This window comes from Vipera berus, assembly GCF_964194415.1.
Source record: "Vipera berus genome assembly, chromosome: 2".
Taxonomy (NCBI): Eukaryota; Metazoa; Chordata; class Lepidosauria; order Squamata; family Viperidae; genus Vipera; species Vipera berus.
Window position 1 is genome coordinate 103,199,525 of NC_138203.1, and position 18,533 is coordinate 103,218,057.

At 38.3% G+C, this 18,533-nt stretch overlaps 1 protein-coding gene across 3 annotated transcripts in view; it reads left to right on the plus strand.

Annotated features, from left to right (window-relative positions):
* LOC308664500 (ephrin type-B receptor 5) overlaps positions 1-12,102 on the plus strand; it is a 175,535-nt gene extending 163,433 nt beyond the window's left edge. For all 3 annotated transcript variants that reach the window (XM_081321780.1, XM_081321779.1, XM_081321781.1), the window contains 5 exons: positions 5,653-5,868; positions 6,407-6,556; positions 6,680-6,873; positions 8,663-8,818; positions 11,793-12,102. In XM_081321780.1, coding sequence (XP_081177906.1) covers positions 5,653-5,868; positions 6,407-6,556; positions 6,680-6,873; positions 8,663-8,818; positions 11,793-11,901 — 825 coding nt within the window. In that variant the 3' untranslated portion in view covers positions 11,902-12,102. The remainder of the gene's footprint in view (positions 1-5,652; positions 5,869-6,406; positions 6,557-6,679; positions 6,874-8,662; positions 8,819-11,792) is intronic.
* The last annotated feature ends 6,431 nt before the right edge of the window (positions 12,103-18,533 follow it).

The window sequence follows — 18,533 nt, forward strand, 5'->3', positions numbered from 1 at the left end:
TTTGCTTGCGAAGTGGCTGAATGATTTGTGTAAAGCAGGTGTGAAAGCTGCATCTCTACTTGACATTTGGAAGAGTGCTAGTATGAGTCCCCTATGCAAAGGGAAGAGAAACAAGAGTGAGTGTACAAATTATACTGGGTTTAATTTGTTAAATATGCTTGGGAAGGTGTTGGCAGAATTCTAATGAAGGGTTAGGAGAGGTAAAATTTGCATCCTTAGGTTTGGAAGGGAGAATGTTGACCAGATGTTTGCTCTTCAGCAAGTCATTGAGAAATATAGGAATGTGAAAATGTTTATTGTACATTTGATAATTTAGAGAAATGATAAATGAAATTTTGAGACATTTATGTGAGACTGGAATTGAAGGTTGGTTGTTGAATGTAATAAGGGCAGTATATATAATGGAAGCATTACGTACTGTCTTTGGAAGCATCTGTAAGAACAAATGGTAGGCTTACAAATGGTTCAGCATTAAGTAGGGAATAAAACAAAACAAAAAAGTACCATGTTTCAATCTGTGAGTAATGTTATTTATGAATATACATATAATGAATGCTTATGGTGGCACTGGAGATGTGTTGATTGAGGATGTAAACACTTATAGGCTTTTGTATGAAGTTTATGTTGGGTTGTATTTATGCTGTGTTATGATAAGATAAAATTATTTACTGTAAAAGTTAAGAGTCTCTCCATGTGCTATCATGTATTGCAAAGCAAGGTAATTGTGTTTGACAAAGAAGGATGGAATGTTTTAGGTTATAGGTAAATGGCAAAAATCTAGAAGAAGGAGATGAATTTCTGTATATTAAATATTGTCTAACAGTACGTACTAAATGGGGAATTGAAAGGAGAAATTTGAAGAAAGATAATGGGTAGTATACATTGGATGAAATGTTTCTCTCCAAAAGTAAAAATGGTTGTGCATAAAAGTGTGTTTCTTCTCCTTTGTTATATGAAAGTGAGAGTTGGTAATGTCAGAAAACAATAAAAGTAACTTGAATACAGTAGGGACTAGAGAAAACAGGAGCTGAAAAGCACATGGATTGAATACAAAAGCAAGTGGCACATATGAAATAAGTGGGGAAGTGTGTTTGTGTGAAGAGAATGAATGAAGATCAAATTGAAAAAGAAAAAAAGGAAAGAAGACTGAATGGGTCAAGAGGCAGAACAAGAAATCACGACTGGATGGAGTATTGTGATCACCCCAAAGAAAGAGGCAAAAAATTTAAAACCCAAAAGGCAACATACAAAGCAATGATTCGCTGCTGTAAAAGCAACCATGGTTGGCAAGGCTGGCATGATGTGGAAAAGTACAGTGCACGAATGATTTTGTTATATAAGCTAGATTTAGCTTATTTTTCTTTCCTTTCTTGTTCAATGGATTTAATTTCTTTGACTTATTTTTCTTACTCCTTTTCTGCACTTTGCATAATATTGCTTACTCTGAAAAGGGCTGGTGTGATGTTTATACAGACATCTACTCTAGAGTTCATATGCAAGCACAGAAGATATCATCTTCTATGTATTCTGATGAATATATTCATTTAAAATGAATGTGTGTTTCTTAAGAAGCTGAACTCAATTTTCTGTGCTTGCATCTGTTGTGGCATTTTTATAGTTTTAAAATGTACTTTAATAATGGTAGGATCACTAACAAAAACACAGAAGTCAAAGGAATTGTTGAATAAGATTTCCATATGTAGGGAAAGACGAAGCCAGTGTCTTACAATATTAAATATTCAACAATACATAGTAGACATTCATAATGTGTTACCTTATTAAATTAATTAAGAATTATACAAAACAAACTTATCAAAATCATAGACAATGAATAACATAATAATTTGTTGTTTATCTGCAGTTTCAAAACAGAATAAATTAAGATGATTACTATGCATCCCTAATCATACTCTAATCTTACAAATTGGTTTTTTTATCATAATAAATTATCCCAAATGTTTCTTAGACATTCATCCGGCAGTGGATGCTTATTATTGCTTAAGTGTTTTGTTCTCCTTGATATAGTTGCCACAACAAAATCAAAATAAATGTTTTTCCTCTTGGGATGAAGCATATAAAGATATGCACACACAGTCACAGATACCAAGTTAGTCATGGCTACATTTGTTCCATCAACTTAAAAGTCACTACAAAATGAGCAATTTCCAAACCAAAAAGCATATTAGCATCTATTATCTTTGTTGTTATCCTTTTTGCACGCCACTAAAGAATCTGCACAGATTCCTAATCTCTGTATGGGTCTGTGCCCATACTACAGCTTTTACAGTATCATTAATTATTTTTTTTAATCCCATTTATATCCCGCCCTTCTCCGAAGACTCAGGGCGACTTACAATCTAAAGCACAAATCAATGTGCTTAGCAATAGCCTTCATTCTATGTATTTAATTTATTTTATTGGGGCTGTTATTTAATTCTTTTTAACTTTTGTATCGCTGTATTTTATTGTTGTTAGCTGCCCTGAGTCCTTCGGGAGATAGGGCGGCATATAAGTCCCAAAAATAAATAAATAAATATATGCCTGCTTATTAGGGCTTTCGCCCCCCCCCCCAAGCAGCATTATTACAAAGTCAGCTTATTGCCCCCAACAATCTGGGTCCTCATTTTACCTACCTCGGAAGGATGGAAGGCTGAGTCAACCTTGAGCCTGGTGGGACTTGAACCTGCACTAATTGCAGGCAGCTGGTGTTACTTAAGGAGGCATTAGCCCACTGCTCCACCAAGGCTCCACCAAATTTAGTACTATGATACACATATTTTCTTAACATTTATTAATATTCCCACATTCTAATGTGTTTTAGAAATATAAATGTATTTTATATTAAATTCACTATTATCCTATTTTCAGTGTACTCTTTTTGATCCTCACCTACACGAACCACCAGGTTTCTTAACTGAAAGCAGTAAACACTATTCAAACATTATGTATACTGACTTTTATTTGCCCCAATTATTTCAATAGGTAGCCAAATGTCCTTACAATAAAATTGGGGCAATAATACTTTAAAAGAGTATTTATACCATAATCTATTACAGAAGATCAATTCCTTAATTTTAGAGTATAAGGAGTGAAATTTTACTCCAATTATGTTTAATCCCATATAATTGATTCTTTGTATGCATAATAGGCATTCATATAATGTTCATACTAATATTAATTGGAAATTTCCCAATAATTAACTGTTACTGTACATGATCAGGAATTCATATCTTAGAAGAGAACTTTTTAACATTATTGTCAAAGTTTGCAAGCTGCCATAGATTAAACTACTTTTTGTCTCAATAATATTTTAAATGCAGTAGCTTTTGTGTATCGGAAGATGAATATTAAAATGAGACACTTCAGTGTAAGCAGTAGCTTTTTAGATAGCTGTACTTAGTGGGAAATGTTCCATTTACTTCTCTATTTTTAAAATATAAATTAATATTAATTAAAATTAAATGACACTAAGTCTGATGAATAGGATACACATTTAGTTCTGATTATAGTTAGAACCACTGAAATTGAGATATTTCATTTAAAGTGTAGTAGATAATATTTAAGATTTAGATTTTTTTTTATTCAGATGTTTTATTGATCTCACTGGGCCTACTATTTCTTGTATCACATCTCAAGAAATAATATTCCAAGTTCCCAAAATATTTTTTATAGCCTGAAGATCTGTTCTTGTAAGTTTATAAATCTAGTTCTACCGGTGACTGTTTTAGCCTCTTCCCCATGAAGGCCAAAGTGTAGATTGTGTTCGTCAGCGAGTTGTGAAAACAAGAATGCTTTTTTTTAATGGTGTGGAAACACGTTTCAAAATTCCATATTAATTCACGTGTTTTAGAATCTGCTAATGCACCTGAATCTGACTGAATCTGACTGCCAAATGAAGAGATGCTTTAACTGAATGTGCTTTTATTTTACCGATTTAGGCAATCCAAATTACTTTGCAATTACTCATGATTTAAACATCCAATTAACAATAAAAGGATCCAGAGTATTAATATTCTTATTTGCCTGTAATTTCAAAAGAAAATGAGTCCTCTGCTATTTTGAAAACCAGGATTGTCCCGGAGCATCAGCTTCTCATGTAAATAGGGGTCAAAAATTAAGCAACCATCCCAGCATCTTCCAAATGTGCTTTGCAGCTTTTAATGCAGGAAATATAATAGCAGGATAGAAACTCCTAATAGAAGGAGTGCTAAAATGCTTCAGATCTTGCTCAAGCATGTCTCTTTTCTGTTAGTAATTGAATCAGCCAGATTCTTTTTTCTGTGCAAGCCTGAAAAAAATGCAACTGCTCGAAGGAATCTACTCATTATAGTTAATGCATGTTTTACCGCAGCAGGAGGTTTTGTTGAATTGTATAGATTTGTATTTCGATTTTTTAAAATGATGTTTTAATACTTGGTGCTGCCTAGAGTCATTTGTTTTGGTGGCCTTATAAATCCAATGTGATGTTGGTGCTATTGAAATGTAGTGTTCCTTCCAGGTTTCAATTACTTCTGAAATATTTGCAAAGCATTCAAAGCCCTTGTACTTACTTGGGGATCGAAATTCTTAGACTCATGATTTCCTTTTGAGTGGCCCCCTTTTTATTGAAGATATTAATTACTTCCAATATGTTTAATTTGACAACATTGCTAAACACACCAGGTTTTTAATCTGTTCAGACAACACCTCTGTAAAGTCTCCAAACTGCTTATCTTTTCATTGCTTTCAATTACATATATATATATATATATATATATGTATATGTAATTGAAAGCAATGAAAAGATAAGCAGTTTAGAGACTTTACAGAGGACGTGTTGGCTCAGTGGGTTAGGACGCTGAGCTTGTCGATCAGAAGGTCGGCAGTTTGGCGAGTCGAATCCTGAGTGCCATGTAGCAGAGTGAGCGTCTGTTACTTGTCCCAGCTTCTGCCAACCTAGCAGTTTGAAAGCAAGTAAAAATGCAAGTAGAAAAATAGGGACCACTATGGTGGGAAGGTAACAGTGTTCCATGCGCCTTTGGCGTCTAGTCTTGCCGGCCACATGACCATGGAGACGTCCTCAGACAAGCGCTGTCTCTTTGGCTTTGAAACGGAGATGAGCACCGGCCCCTAGAGTCGGAAATGACCTATATATATATATATATATATCCAGGTCTTTAAGATTCCTGAAGCTTCCATATTGTTGTATCTATTTGCTAATCTTTTTTCACTTCTAGCATCTTTATTCAATTTCCACTGAAGTTACGATGCCTGGTTTGCAGCTGTCACGCTCTAGAGATTGATTCCAAAATACTCTTTCCAAACAGAAAGCCCACCAGACAGAGACCAGGATTGAATTAATGTTCCACTGTGATGAAGATTTTTTTTTAATACAGAAAAACATAAAGCTCTACCTGCAAAAGCCAAGCACAAATATTGCTCTTTAGAAAGAACTAGACTGGAAATGGTTCATTCTGAAAAGCTAATAGCTTCTTGAGTCTTTCCCTATCACACATGTCAGGTGCAATTGAATCTTGCACCAAGCTGTAATTATTTAGTATCATCTTATTCAGTCTGCATTGGGATTGTCACACTACTGATGCAGGTGAGAAATTAGAAAACATTTAAAGTAATATCTCATAGAAGCTCTTCTTTCTTGTTTGTAACTTACAGCAAAAGGAAGGTCAGTTCAGCATGTTGCAGCTAGTTGGCATGTTGCGGGGCATAGCAGCTGGCATGCGTTATCTCTCAGATATGAATTATGTTCACCGGGATTTGGCTGCCCGCAATATCCTGGTCAACAGCAACTTGGTTTGCAAAGTATCAGATTTTGGCTTGTCAAGATTCTTAGAAGACGATGCTTCAAACCCAACCTACACCGGGGCCTTGGTAAGTTCTTATACAAGAAAATACTTTTTCATGAATCTGTAATGATCAGGCAGGATTCTGTGTTTGCATTGTGCTATATTTAAGTGTTGTCTTATTTTTATTTATCAAATTTACTTGCCACCCATCTTGTGGTTTAGGCAATTCTGAGCAGACCGTCTCTGGGTCTTCTGCTAAAGTTGTTGTCAGTTATCTAAATAAAGTGAAAAATATGATTTATTTCTCTTTATACTGAAGAATTAGGTACATTTTAATGGTATTTGTTTTTTAATTTATACCCCACCTTTATTATTTTATAAACAACTCAAGGCAGCGAACATAGTCTTTCTTTTGGTTATCACAAGTTTGATATAATGAAGCTGCCATTGTTTTGGAATGCACTTTAGTTCTACTACTAAAATCAGTAGGAATCTCTGCTCTTCTAAAACTATTAACTTACTTTTTTTAAAAAAAATCTAAGAACTGACTTAATTTCAGTGGACTTGTTTTGAATTGAGAGCTGTTTGATGCATACTGCTCTTCTTTTCCTTTAAAATTATAGGGTGGCAAGATTCCCATTCGTTGGACAGCTCCAGAGGCTATTCAGTACCGCAAATTTACATCCTCAAGTGATGTCTGGAGCTATGGCATTGTAATGTGGGAAGTCATGTCCTATGGAGAGAGACCCTACTGGGATATGTCCAATCAAGACGTAAGTTTTAATGTGGCCCAAACACTTAAAGAACATGCTTTGAACTAGATATTTACTTTTTGGATAGCATTCATGTATATGCCAATGGGAGCATGTCCTTATGCCTTTCTTCTTTTGTTGTAGGTAATCAATGCTATCGACCAGGATTATCGTCTTCCACCACCTCCAGACTGCCCTACTGTTTTGCACCTGCTGATGTTGGATTGTTGGCAGAAAGAACGGGTCCAGAGGCCGAAATTTGAGCAGATAGTCAATGCCCTAGACAAGATGATTCGCAAACCATCTGCTCTCAAAGCAACTGGCACGGGAAATAGCAGGTAGGAAGAGAGAATCAGGGAAGTGTGTAATCCACAAATTGGAGAGGATGATAGAAAAGCTGTGTTTTGAAATGTAGAGATCAAGCGTAACTTCTGGGTATTAACTTGGAATCTGACGTTTCCTCTGGACAAAGAAAACAATAATCAAAAAGTTCCTGATACCTGTTATACATGTAGAGTCAACATAAAGTATGCAAACTCTTCTTAAATAGAATCCTGTGTTTAAATAATTTATAAGGGATGAAAATAGTGAAGGGAATCAAATGCATGGACACGGAGAGCAAAAGGCCGGTAAAGGCAGGAGTAAATGCATTTGTCAGGATGGGAAATGTTTTGTAACAGTCGTGGCAGATGAGACCTGGATTTCCTTGGAGAAGAGGAGAATTCCTTGGATTTGAGGAAATGTTTGGCAATCTAAGCTATTCTGGATAGGTCTTACACTACAATTTATCAATATTTCCCACTACAAAATGTCAGGAAATGCTATGACCAGTTTTGAGCAACTGCAAAAAGAAGTGTCTTGGAGGGCCTTAGGTTTTTCACCACTGATGTACAGTATCTAGGGGATATATATATCGCCCCTATACAGACAGACAACTAATTTCTTCCTTTCACCCATAGAAGCCAAAGCTTAATTCTTGTTTCTAAGTCTTCATCAGTAGCATCACATTCTTTCCCAAGTTTATATCCATGTTAGCTTAAAAAAAGCAAATATTATAATAGTGATAGCCATAGCTACATTTTGCAATGCTCTAACATTATCCTACAACACATAATGAAAGTAAATTAGTATTTTTTCTTAATTGCTAAAAGGAGTGCGATTCAAAGGGAAGAGAGTTCAGATAAGGTGGAAACAAGAGTACTGTGGCTCATAGCCTACTCTCAGCCCACTATGCAGTATAACGACGCTTATTATTTTGCTCTATTAATAGAGTTCCTGGTTTCAGATTCTGTGTTTATTAAATAAATAGCTATATGGTAGGCAGTTAAATTAGAAAAATTCTTGAAGGCAATGGCTTGTGGGTTTAGCAAGGTGTGGGGACTGATCACAGTATCTAATGAGCAAAGGTGAAAACATGAAATTGGTAAAGAGAGGTCTGTCTCTGTTGGTGATGAGGTGATTGTGGAACCTTCTCAACAAAAGCTGATAATAATGCTTTAGAAATTCCTACGTTCCCATGTATTTTTCCCAGCTTTATACAACTAAAATCTTGGGGTCAACAAAGAGGAGTTCCCTGGGGAAGGATGCAGCCAAGATTAGATGGATTCAGAAGTAAGGAAGGAAGTCCATCTTGTTGGCATGGAAACATTTTCCCATGGGTATCACAAACTTTCATCCAGATCCGGGAAAGAAGAGAGAAATCCTTAGTTGTACATAGGGTTGTTTTTTTTTAAAGAAAAAAAAAACCACAACAACTTTTGAATGCGTAAAGGTGCCTTTATTTCTGACCAAAACTATCAGCAAAAGAAAAGCAAAACATATAGTATTTTAGAAGAGGAATAACAGGAGCCTTCTTTAGTAACATGGTTTAAATTCCATTGAAAACCTCTTCAGGTATCAGTTGCACCCGTAGAAAGCAGAAATAAAACCCCCTAAGACCTCAGGGCTGCTTGGCAGATGTATCTGGCAGAACTGAGGTTGGCAGTAATTCCCTGTAGTGTATTTTGCATGTTTCAAAAGTCACATACTTTACCACTTCTCCTGGAGCATTTTGAATGGCTGATGCTGAGCACATCTCAGTTTGTTCTTCTGCTCTTTGAAATGTCCCTCTTCTTTTCTTCCTTATAGACCATCCCAACATCTACTAAGCAACTCGCCCCCAGACTTCCCTTCACTCTCCAATGCCCATGAATGGCTGGATGCCATTAAGATGGGACGTTACAAGGACAACTTTGACCAAGCTGGCCTGACTACATTTGATGTCATCTCACGCATGACTTTAGAGTAAGAACTATATCTCCGATTGTGTGGCAGTACGACTGAGTCTGCAGAGAAGCACAAGTTTGGCCTTCTCAGATATATCTACATACTCTTTGGGTTTTTACAATTACAGTATATCATTTGTATTTGTATACTTAAGAGAGAACAGAACATAGGTCAAAATGTCCTCCAGTTCAGGTGTATTTCCTCTTCAAGAAAATAGGAAGAAATGAGTCATCTTTCTCAAAAGAGGATCTTTCTGAACAACTATTACTCACTTAAGGTGTTTCAATGTGGACTATGTGTGCAGAATTGGATACTGTTTCTCCCTAAGTGTGGGAAATGGGGAGCATATTTGGCAAGAAAGTATGCTATGACAAGCCAGATAATTTTCATTTATCGAATGTCAGCACATATGATTGCAATCTAAAGCCTGATGCCAAGATAAGATAAATTTGCCTATAAAACAGTCCATTATAAATGTATAATATTATAATATAATATTATAACATTTTTAATTTATATTTATAAAATATATTATAAATTTAGTTGAATAAATTCAACTTCTATGGGATACCTTTTTAATCTTTAAATCTAGCCTATTCAGAAGCCCTGAATTCCCACCTAAATATTACCTAGATCAGGGGTAGGCAACCTTGGCTCTTTTATGACTCGTGCTGGCTCAGGAATTCTGGGAGTTGAAGTCCATGAGTCATAAAAGAGCCAAGGTTGCCTGCCCCTGACCTAGATGATCTCACTTACTTTTCAAGCAAAGGTGAGGTTGGCCAGCTGCTGTTATTTGGCAAGGCCACGCTTTGATGTAGTGTAAGCAGTAAGGAACTGTGAAGCTAGAATGTGTGATTTTGGAAATTCAGATAGAACCAGGATTCTGGGAAATGGTAATACAACAACATATAAAGGTCCACACGTGACCCATCCGTGATTTAGAATATGTTTTTTTGCATTCTCTTGGTGAGCATTAGCTGTGGAGCTTCCAGTACTATTACTCAACATTTTATTTGTTTATTTAAAACATTTATATAGCCCTGGTGCTCTCTCAGCTTGCTTGTTTTCTTGCAAACATTTCATTACCCAAACTAGGTAACATCATCAGTGCTAGTCAGTGCTAGCACTCACAATGTTACCTAGTTAGGGTCAGTGCTTTTTTTGTAAAAGAAAAAGGTGCCCGAACTCACACATGTCATACAACCCACCTTGCCTATCCTACAAGGTTCCATCCAAAAAAGGTGCCGGAACTCCGTTCTGAGTGTTCTATGAGAAAAAAAAGCCCTGGTTAGGGTAATGAAACCTCTGCAAGACAACAAGCAAGCTCAGAGAGCACCAAGGACCCCCTCATTTCAACCCTGAGCTACAAATATTCTCCTTTATTGGTATTCATATAGCCACCTATCTTTCAGCCAAGTATGGGCAGCTCCCAATCTAAAATTAAAAGGCTTATAAAATCATTTTAAAAACTATAAAACATAACTGTTCAAAACATAAAACATTAAAACAACAAATCCAAATCGAAACGTAGCCAAGACACCCTCAATCCTACACGGGAAAATACCTGAATGCGCCAAGACCTACATATATACATATATATATATATATATATATATATATATATATATATGTGTGTGTGTGTGTGTGTATATATATATATATATATATATATATATATATATATATATATATATATATATATATATATATATATATATATATATATATATATATATATATATATATATATATATATATATATATATATATATATATATATATGTTTTCTGAGGTTTTCGCGGGTGTTCGTATGTGGATCTTTGGTTATTCGGGTTTTTCCCCACGTAGAACTAAAGGTGTAGGGGCGACGTTTCGACGGATGGGATTCCGTCGAAACATCGCCCCTACACCTTTAGTTCTACGCGGGGAAAAACCCGAATAACCAAAGATCCATATATATGTGTGTGTGTGTGTGTGTGTGTGTAATTTTTTTTATTTTTTTATTTTTTTTTAGATTGCTAACAAAGAATTAAAGGGAGACTGATATGCATTTCAAACTTATTTGTTTTCATCAGTCAGCCATACCCTTCTGAGATTCGAACCTGGGCTGATTGCACATTAGGCAGTTGTTTTAACCTCTAGGCCACAAGCCATATATATATAATGTATGTATGTATGTGTGTGTGTGTGTGTGTATACACACACACACACACATTTAGCTGAGCAGGGATATAATGTTATACATACATCTGTGTGTCACTTCCTTCAAAGATCCTGGACAGTTTACATCCTTTGAAAATATAACTGCACCATACAAGCACCTGCAAACAATAATATTAACTTAATCAATTCCTAATCTCCCCTAAAGCGTTGTCATCTTTTACAGGACATCCTTTGCTTGGAAGGCTCTATAAAAGGCAGCTTTTATTGCTGTCATGAATGATAATGGCAACAACAAAGGACTTTCGAATTGGGCCTAGAAGGTGACTGGCAACCAAAACAGCACCTGCAACCAAGATGTCCCTTTACTGTACTAGTTTTCACTGGTCAGCAAGTGGGCAGCCAAATGGCACCCCTGCTGTAATCCAGTCATTTTCAAAAGCAGCCCCACGTAGTGCAAGTTGCAGTAATCTAAACAGAAGAGCCTTTGGACCCAGGATATTAGCAATTTTCTGTGGGACTGGGGTGACTCCTGCTTTTCTCCCTTAGCAGCCAAGAACCACAGTGGACATCTGGATAATACAATAACAGTGGCCATCCATAGTGTACCATATAAGTCATTTTTCCACAATAGCCATTGCTCATTGTTGGAAGAAAAAGAGCGTACCTCGCCAAATTTCTCTTAGAAGGCAATAGGCATTCCTACCCATGGAAGAGATGAAGACAGCAAAATGGTTACAATGCTCTGCCAGGCTACAGTGGCTTGGATAAGTTTGCAAGTTTAGGCAATGCCAAAGCCTTGGCTGAGATCTTCCTCTCTTTTCCTTTGCAGAGATATCCAGCGCATTGGCATCAACCTGGTTGGTCATCAGAAGAAAATCCTCAACAGCATCCAACTCATGCGGGTCCACCTTAATCAGCTTGAACCTGTTGAAGTCTGACAAACTGAGAACAGTCCGTTCCCCTTAAAACACACGGAGAATCAAATGAACATTTTGCTGTCGAAGAGAGACAGAGCAATCCATTTCAGGCATGGATGGGAGCACAGGAAACATTGCACTCCACTTCACAGACCAGAGAAAATTTATAGAGAGTCTTTGCTTGTTTTCTTTATTTTTTTATTATAACTTGAAACACTACAAATCCTGTGTCATTTAGAGATGGGTGGTATTGTACATTTGGGGTGGGTGGGCTGATAGTACACAGGGTAGAGCTGAAAAGGTAGCTTTGGAATTGGAAATGCACTCACCGCCAATTCAATGCCAACGTATGGGATTGAACCCATACCAGAAACAGACACCTCAGAAGATTCTACTTTGGACTAGTGGCCTGTAAATGGCAAGTTTTAAGCTGGAGCAAGCAAAGTTGAGTTTAATATAGTGTTGAAAAGACTGGGTTGCCAAAAGGAAGCTTTTGCCCAGCTAGTGGAATTCGGTGATGAGAAGAGCAATGCACCAACTTTTTCTTTTGGGCAGTTTTGGTTAAACAAACACAAAGCAAGACAGCCTGAATGCTGTTTCAAGTCATGCGTTTTGTGATGCTGTTCAGGTTGGCAGAGATGGACAAATCCAAATCATGGGACAGAGTCTAGACCGAGGGTCTCTAACTTGTGGCCTAGGGGACAACTACCACCCTCCAAATCATTTTCTGTGTCCTGCAACAATGCTTAGCCCAGCAAGGTCAGGGCACTGAGCAGCAAGGAGAAGAAGAAGAACAGCTCAGCAGCTACTTCACCCCCCCCCCATGGCCTCACAAGGTGTCCTTGTGGGCCAGGTTGCACAGAACATGCCCCAAAATCTTTCTTGCAAGCAGCCCTTCTGAGGCTTCCAGTTGCTCTCACATTGCACCACAGATGCTGTTTCTGAGGTGGTGCTACATTCTGCTGGTGGGAGCAGCAAGGAGGCAAGGCGTAGCCAGGAAAAGAGATCAGGAGGTTGGGGCTGTGTGAGGGAAGAAAAGAGGGGGCAGTTGAGAGAGGGGTTGTAGCTATTTGCCCTATTGGAAGGCTCTGTCTGATGGGCAAAGCATGGGAAGGACAGAGGGCAAGCAAGCAAGATCACTGCCAGGATAGGAAAGGAAAGGAGAAGTGTGTGGGGGAGGGGGGGAGACCAAAGGAAAGATGTCCCTCTTTAGCAAGGAGAGAGAAGAAAGAAGGGATACAGCTCTTGATGGGATAGCTTTCCTACTTTATATCATCCTAGGTATGATCATGAAGAAATATTGCATATCAGCGCAGTAATAAAAACCAAATATTGGTGTTCTAGTTAATGGGAAAAAAAATGCTGCCAGCTAAATAGCCAAAGTGAAATAGCTGTTTTGCAGCACTGTTTTGCAAGTAGCTCTGTTTCACGGTACCTTTTATATTTAATAAATTTATGTTTAATGGCATAGCGCAATACTCTTCATTTTTTTTTACTTCCTAGAGACTTTTAAATCAAGGTATGAGGAGGCCTGAAGGGTGAGACCCTCAAGCTAATGAACCAATCCCATGCAGCACTCATCTGAATTGAGTCTGAGCCCCTGGTCTAGATGTACCGCAGTTCACTTGAATGGGATTTGCACTGGATAACTTTGTTGTGTATTGGGCCCCATAGTAATTGGTAACAGCTTGGTGGGTGGGTGGGGGGGGAGGCATTTGGAGTTTTAGTCTTAGGACCCAAAGCATTTTGGGCCTCTGGTGGATTGTGTTGATCCTCTGATAGGATGTCAACAGCCCTAGCTGAAGTAAAAGTAGGTAGCAGTACAGTATATCTGTCTCTAGGAAGATGAAAAGTCATTATTTGCAATTTCCAACTGGATGTGGAGGCCACAGAAACTGAAATAAAACATTTTACCAAAAATACGTTGACAAGACTTTCTTTGAGTGTGGGATTACATTGATTTTCTGGGAGTTGAAAGAGAGCAGATGGTTTGCACAAGAAAACAACTGAGTCTCTGGTCCACATTGAGGCTGGATCCATCGAGAACACGGTGGATGTGAAGCAGTATCTCCTCCGACCATAAAGATAACCCAGATCTATTTGGTATGGGAGCAGCAGCGGCCATTAATTCATCAGGACGTTAAATCTCTATGCGTCCTAATGCATTTCTCTGGAACTGAATCTCATTCTGGCAGAAAAGTCCCTGGAGGGTAGATGCGCATCTGAGAAAGGAAATCTCTCTTTCTGCCTCACTCACATATACGCATGTGTGTGCGCACAGGCGCACACATGCACAGAAGATAGATGGCTCAAACATGGTGAAATCAACATGTACATACGACTGTCTCGAGTGAATGTTCCAATTCCCCACTTTTAGCTATACACTAGTGAATGCCAACTGTCAGCTGTAAACATTCATCTATTTTTTTTCAATCAGTTGTACACATTCACTGACACATCTGACAACGTAGCAGCTTGTTAATACATTGCTGCATGTGATGTGAGTGGATTAGCTGAAATGTTCCTGGAATGACCTTGAGGTTATTTTTGAACTGCATCAAATAGATTCGTAGTTAACCTCTCGTCTCCACAAAAATGAAAGGACTGGGGGGTGGGGGGGGAGAGGCGGGGGTGGGGGAAGCACTTGGCTATGCAAGTGGACATCAACTTTGCTCAGTTATATTTAGAATATTTATTTATATTTAGGCATATGCTAAAACTTAAATAAAAGTAGAGGATAATCCAAGAAACAATGGGGTTTACAAATATTAGTTCAGACAATTTTTGCTATTATTAATGGGGACACCATAGTAATTCTCTGTGAAGTCTGCCAATTTGTAAACATGGAAGCCACCATTCAGCCAGTGCTGGGTGTGCTGAAATTTCACGGACAGACACACAAATACAAAAGAAACTTGTCTGGTGCTGCAATACATTTATTCTGTAATTTGTGCACTACACACACACACGACCTACATACATGGAAACATACGTGTGTGTAAGTATATATATATATTATAAGCAATGATTCAGACACAGCACTTAGTTATTACCTTATTTTGTACTACTAATCTCCTGGAAAAGATTCTGTGAATGAAGAGATTAGCATTTATTTAGAAGATTTGATTAAGATCCCCTTGCCCAAACCAAGACCCCCTGACCTCTGCACACAACCTGCTACTAGATAGCAACTGTTCATCCCCAGTGCCACAAAGGCAATATTATTAGCCTGGAAAAAAAATCAGTGAATGTTGCCAGGATCATCCCTTAGTAACCAAAGCACAGAAATATTCAGTGAAGACTCCTGCTATTTTAGATATGTGATGTTTGTAGGCTGTCATAACATGACATTGTCAATGTAGCAGCCCACCACAAAAAAGTTAGCAAAACATGGATTGATTTGCAAGGGAATTATTTGTGAGTATATACACTATACAGTAGTACAAAGCAAATGATTACTTCATCCTCAGGATTATATTTTTATTCTACTAAACTTTTGTCCTGAGACATTTGTGCTATAACGACTGGCTGTGTCAGCCATACTTTTTTTTCTCATGATGCTTTCCATCCTCTGTGATTAAATGGCCCAGGTAGATTTTCTTACAAGAAATTTCTATACCTGCAAATGTAAAAACTTGGAAACAAATCCACTGGCTTGGGAAGAGTTGCAATAGGGAGCATGATTGCTCTGCAGTGGGGAAAACTGGACATGATCACTGTGATGGGCATTTTCCTAAACAAGACTTCAATTTACAATAGATAGCAAGGTACAACAGCAGCACCTCAGGAAATGACAGTCAAAATTTATTTCCATGCTAGACAAAACTTTTTAATGTAAGCCCCTCATTCAAAAAAAAAAAAAAAAGCTGGGCTTGCATGGCAGTGCTCTCTTCACTATTTTGTTGATGTTTGTTGCTCTCTACCCTACAGATACCACTGAGTAGCAATTTTGGAGCCGCCATCTTTGTCTTCCTCACCCCACCTTCCCACATCCTCCTAAAACGTAATATGTTGTTACCATACTGTGGTAGAAAATGGAAGATTCTGAGCTCTTTGCCGTTCCTCATTCTTTTTTTCAGGTTTTATCCTAAGCTTTAGCATTTACCTGATTTTCCAGGCTAAGACGCCCTCATCGTCTACAAAAAGGCAATTGGGACAATGCCGTAACAAAGCTTTCTGCTCTCTATTGGGTTGAATAGAGAGCAGAAAGCTTTGTCACAATATCATCCTCAGCCTTAGCTTTTTTTTGTAGAAGGGGAGCGAGATTTAGCGTGGAAAATAAGGTAAACGCTAAAGCTTAGGATAAACTCTGAAAAAAAAGAGAGAGAATGAGGAAAGGCAAGGAGATATCCATTTAAAAAAAAAAACACCCGAATCAGCTCAGAATCTTCCATTTCCTCCAAAAGTACGGTAACATTATATTATATTATATTATATTATATTATATTAAATTACATTCCCCTTCATGGATTACTGCCTTGTCGTGGCGAAGGGGCTTGCGTAATTCAATGAAGCTATGAGCTATGCCGTGCAGGGCCACCCAAGACGGACAGGTCATAGCTGAGAGTTCTGACAAAACGTGATCCACTGGAGAAGGAAATGGCAACCCACTCCAGTATCTTTGCCATGAAAACCCTATGGACAGTACCAAAAGGCAAAACGATATGACGCTGGAAGATGAGCCCCTCAGGTCGGAAGGCGTCCAATATGCTACTGGGGAAGAGCAGAGGGCTAGTACTAGTAGCGCCAGAAAGAATGAAGCGACTGGGCCAAAGCCGAAAGGACGCTCAGCTGTGGATATGTCTGGTGGTGAAAGGAAAGTCCGATGCTGTAAAGATTTTTTCTCCATAGGAACCTGGAATGTAAGATCCATGAATCAAGGAAAGCTGGACGTGGTCAAACAAGAGATGACAAGACTGAACATCGACATCTTAGGTATCAGCGAACTAAAATGGACAGGAATGGGTGAATTTAATTCAGATGACCATCAGGTATACTACTGCGGGCAAGAATCCCTCAGAAGAAATGGAGTAGCCTTCATAGTCAATAAAAGAGTAGGAAAATCAATACTGGGATACAATCCTCAAAATGACAGAATGATCTCAGTTCGAATCCAAGGCAAACCATTCAATATCACAGTAGTCCAAGTCTATGCCCCAACCACCAGTGCTGAAGAGGATGAAATTGACCGGTTCTATGAAGCCCTACAGCACCTTATAGAAGAAACACCAAAAAATGATGTCCTTATCATCATGGGGGATTGGAATGCTAAAGTAGGAAGCCAAAAGATAACTGGAATAACAGGCAAGTTTGGCCTTGGAGTACAAAATGAAGCAGGGCACAGGCTGATAGAATTTTGTCAAGAGAATACGATGGTCATAGCAAACACTCTTTTCCAACAACCCAAGAGACGGCTCTACACATGGACATCACCAGACGGTCAACACAGAAATCAGATTGACTATATGCTCTGCAGCCAAAGATGGAGAAGCTCTATACAGTCGGTAAAAACAAGACCAGGAGCTGACTGTGGCTCAGACCATGAGCTTCTCCTTGCAAAGTTTAGGCTTAAACTGAAGAAAGTAGGGAAAAGCACTAGGCCACTCAGGTATGAATTAAATCATATCCCTGTTGAATATACAGTAGAGGTGACAAATAGATTTAAGGAATTAGATCTGATAGACAGAGTGCCTGAAGAACTATGGACAGAGGTTCGCGACATTGTACAACAGGTAGCAACCAAAACCATCCCAAAGAAAAAGAAATGCAAGAAAGCAAAATGGCTGTCTGAGGAAGCTTTGCAAATAGCTGAGGAAAGGAGGGAAGCAAAAGGCAAGGGAGAAAAACATAGATATGCCCAATTGAATGCAGAATTCCAGAGAATAGCTAGAAGAGATAAGAATGCCTTCTTAAATGAACAGTGCAAAGAAATAGAAGAAAACAATAGAATAGGGAGGACCAGAGATCTTTTCAAGAAAATTGGAGAGATGAAGGGAACGTTTCATGCAAAAATGGGCATGATAAAGGACCAAAATGGCAGGGACCTAACAGAGGCAGAAGAGATTAAGAAGAGGTGGCAAAATTACACAGAAGAACTATACAAGAATGAGCTTAACGTCCCAGATAATCACAATGAGGTGGTCACTGACCTCGAGCCAGACATCCTAGAATGTGAGGTGAAGTGGGCCTTAGAAAAGCTGAGCAACAACAAAGCTAGTGGAGGTGACAGTATTCCAGCTGAGCTATTCAAAATCTTAAAAGACAGTGCAGTAAAAGTGCTACACTCAATTTGCCAGCAAATTTGGAAAACTCAACAGTGGCCACAGGATTGGAAAAGATCAGTTTACATTCCAATTCCAAAGAAAGGCAGTGCCAAAGAATGTTCAAACTATCGCACCATTGCACTCATTTCTCATGCTAGTAAAGTCATGCTTAAAATCCTACAAGCTAGACTTCAGCAGTATGTGGATCGAGAACTACCAGAAGTACAGGCAGGATTTCGAAGAGGCAGAGGAACTAGAGATCAAATTGCCAACATACGCTGGATCATGGAGAAAGCTAGGGAGTTCCAGAAAAACATCTACTTCTGCTTCATTGACTATGCTAAAGCCTTTGATTGTGTGGATCATAACAAACTGTGGCAAGTTCTTAAA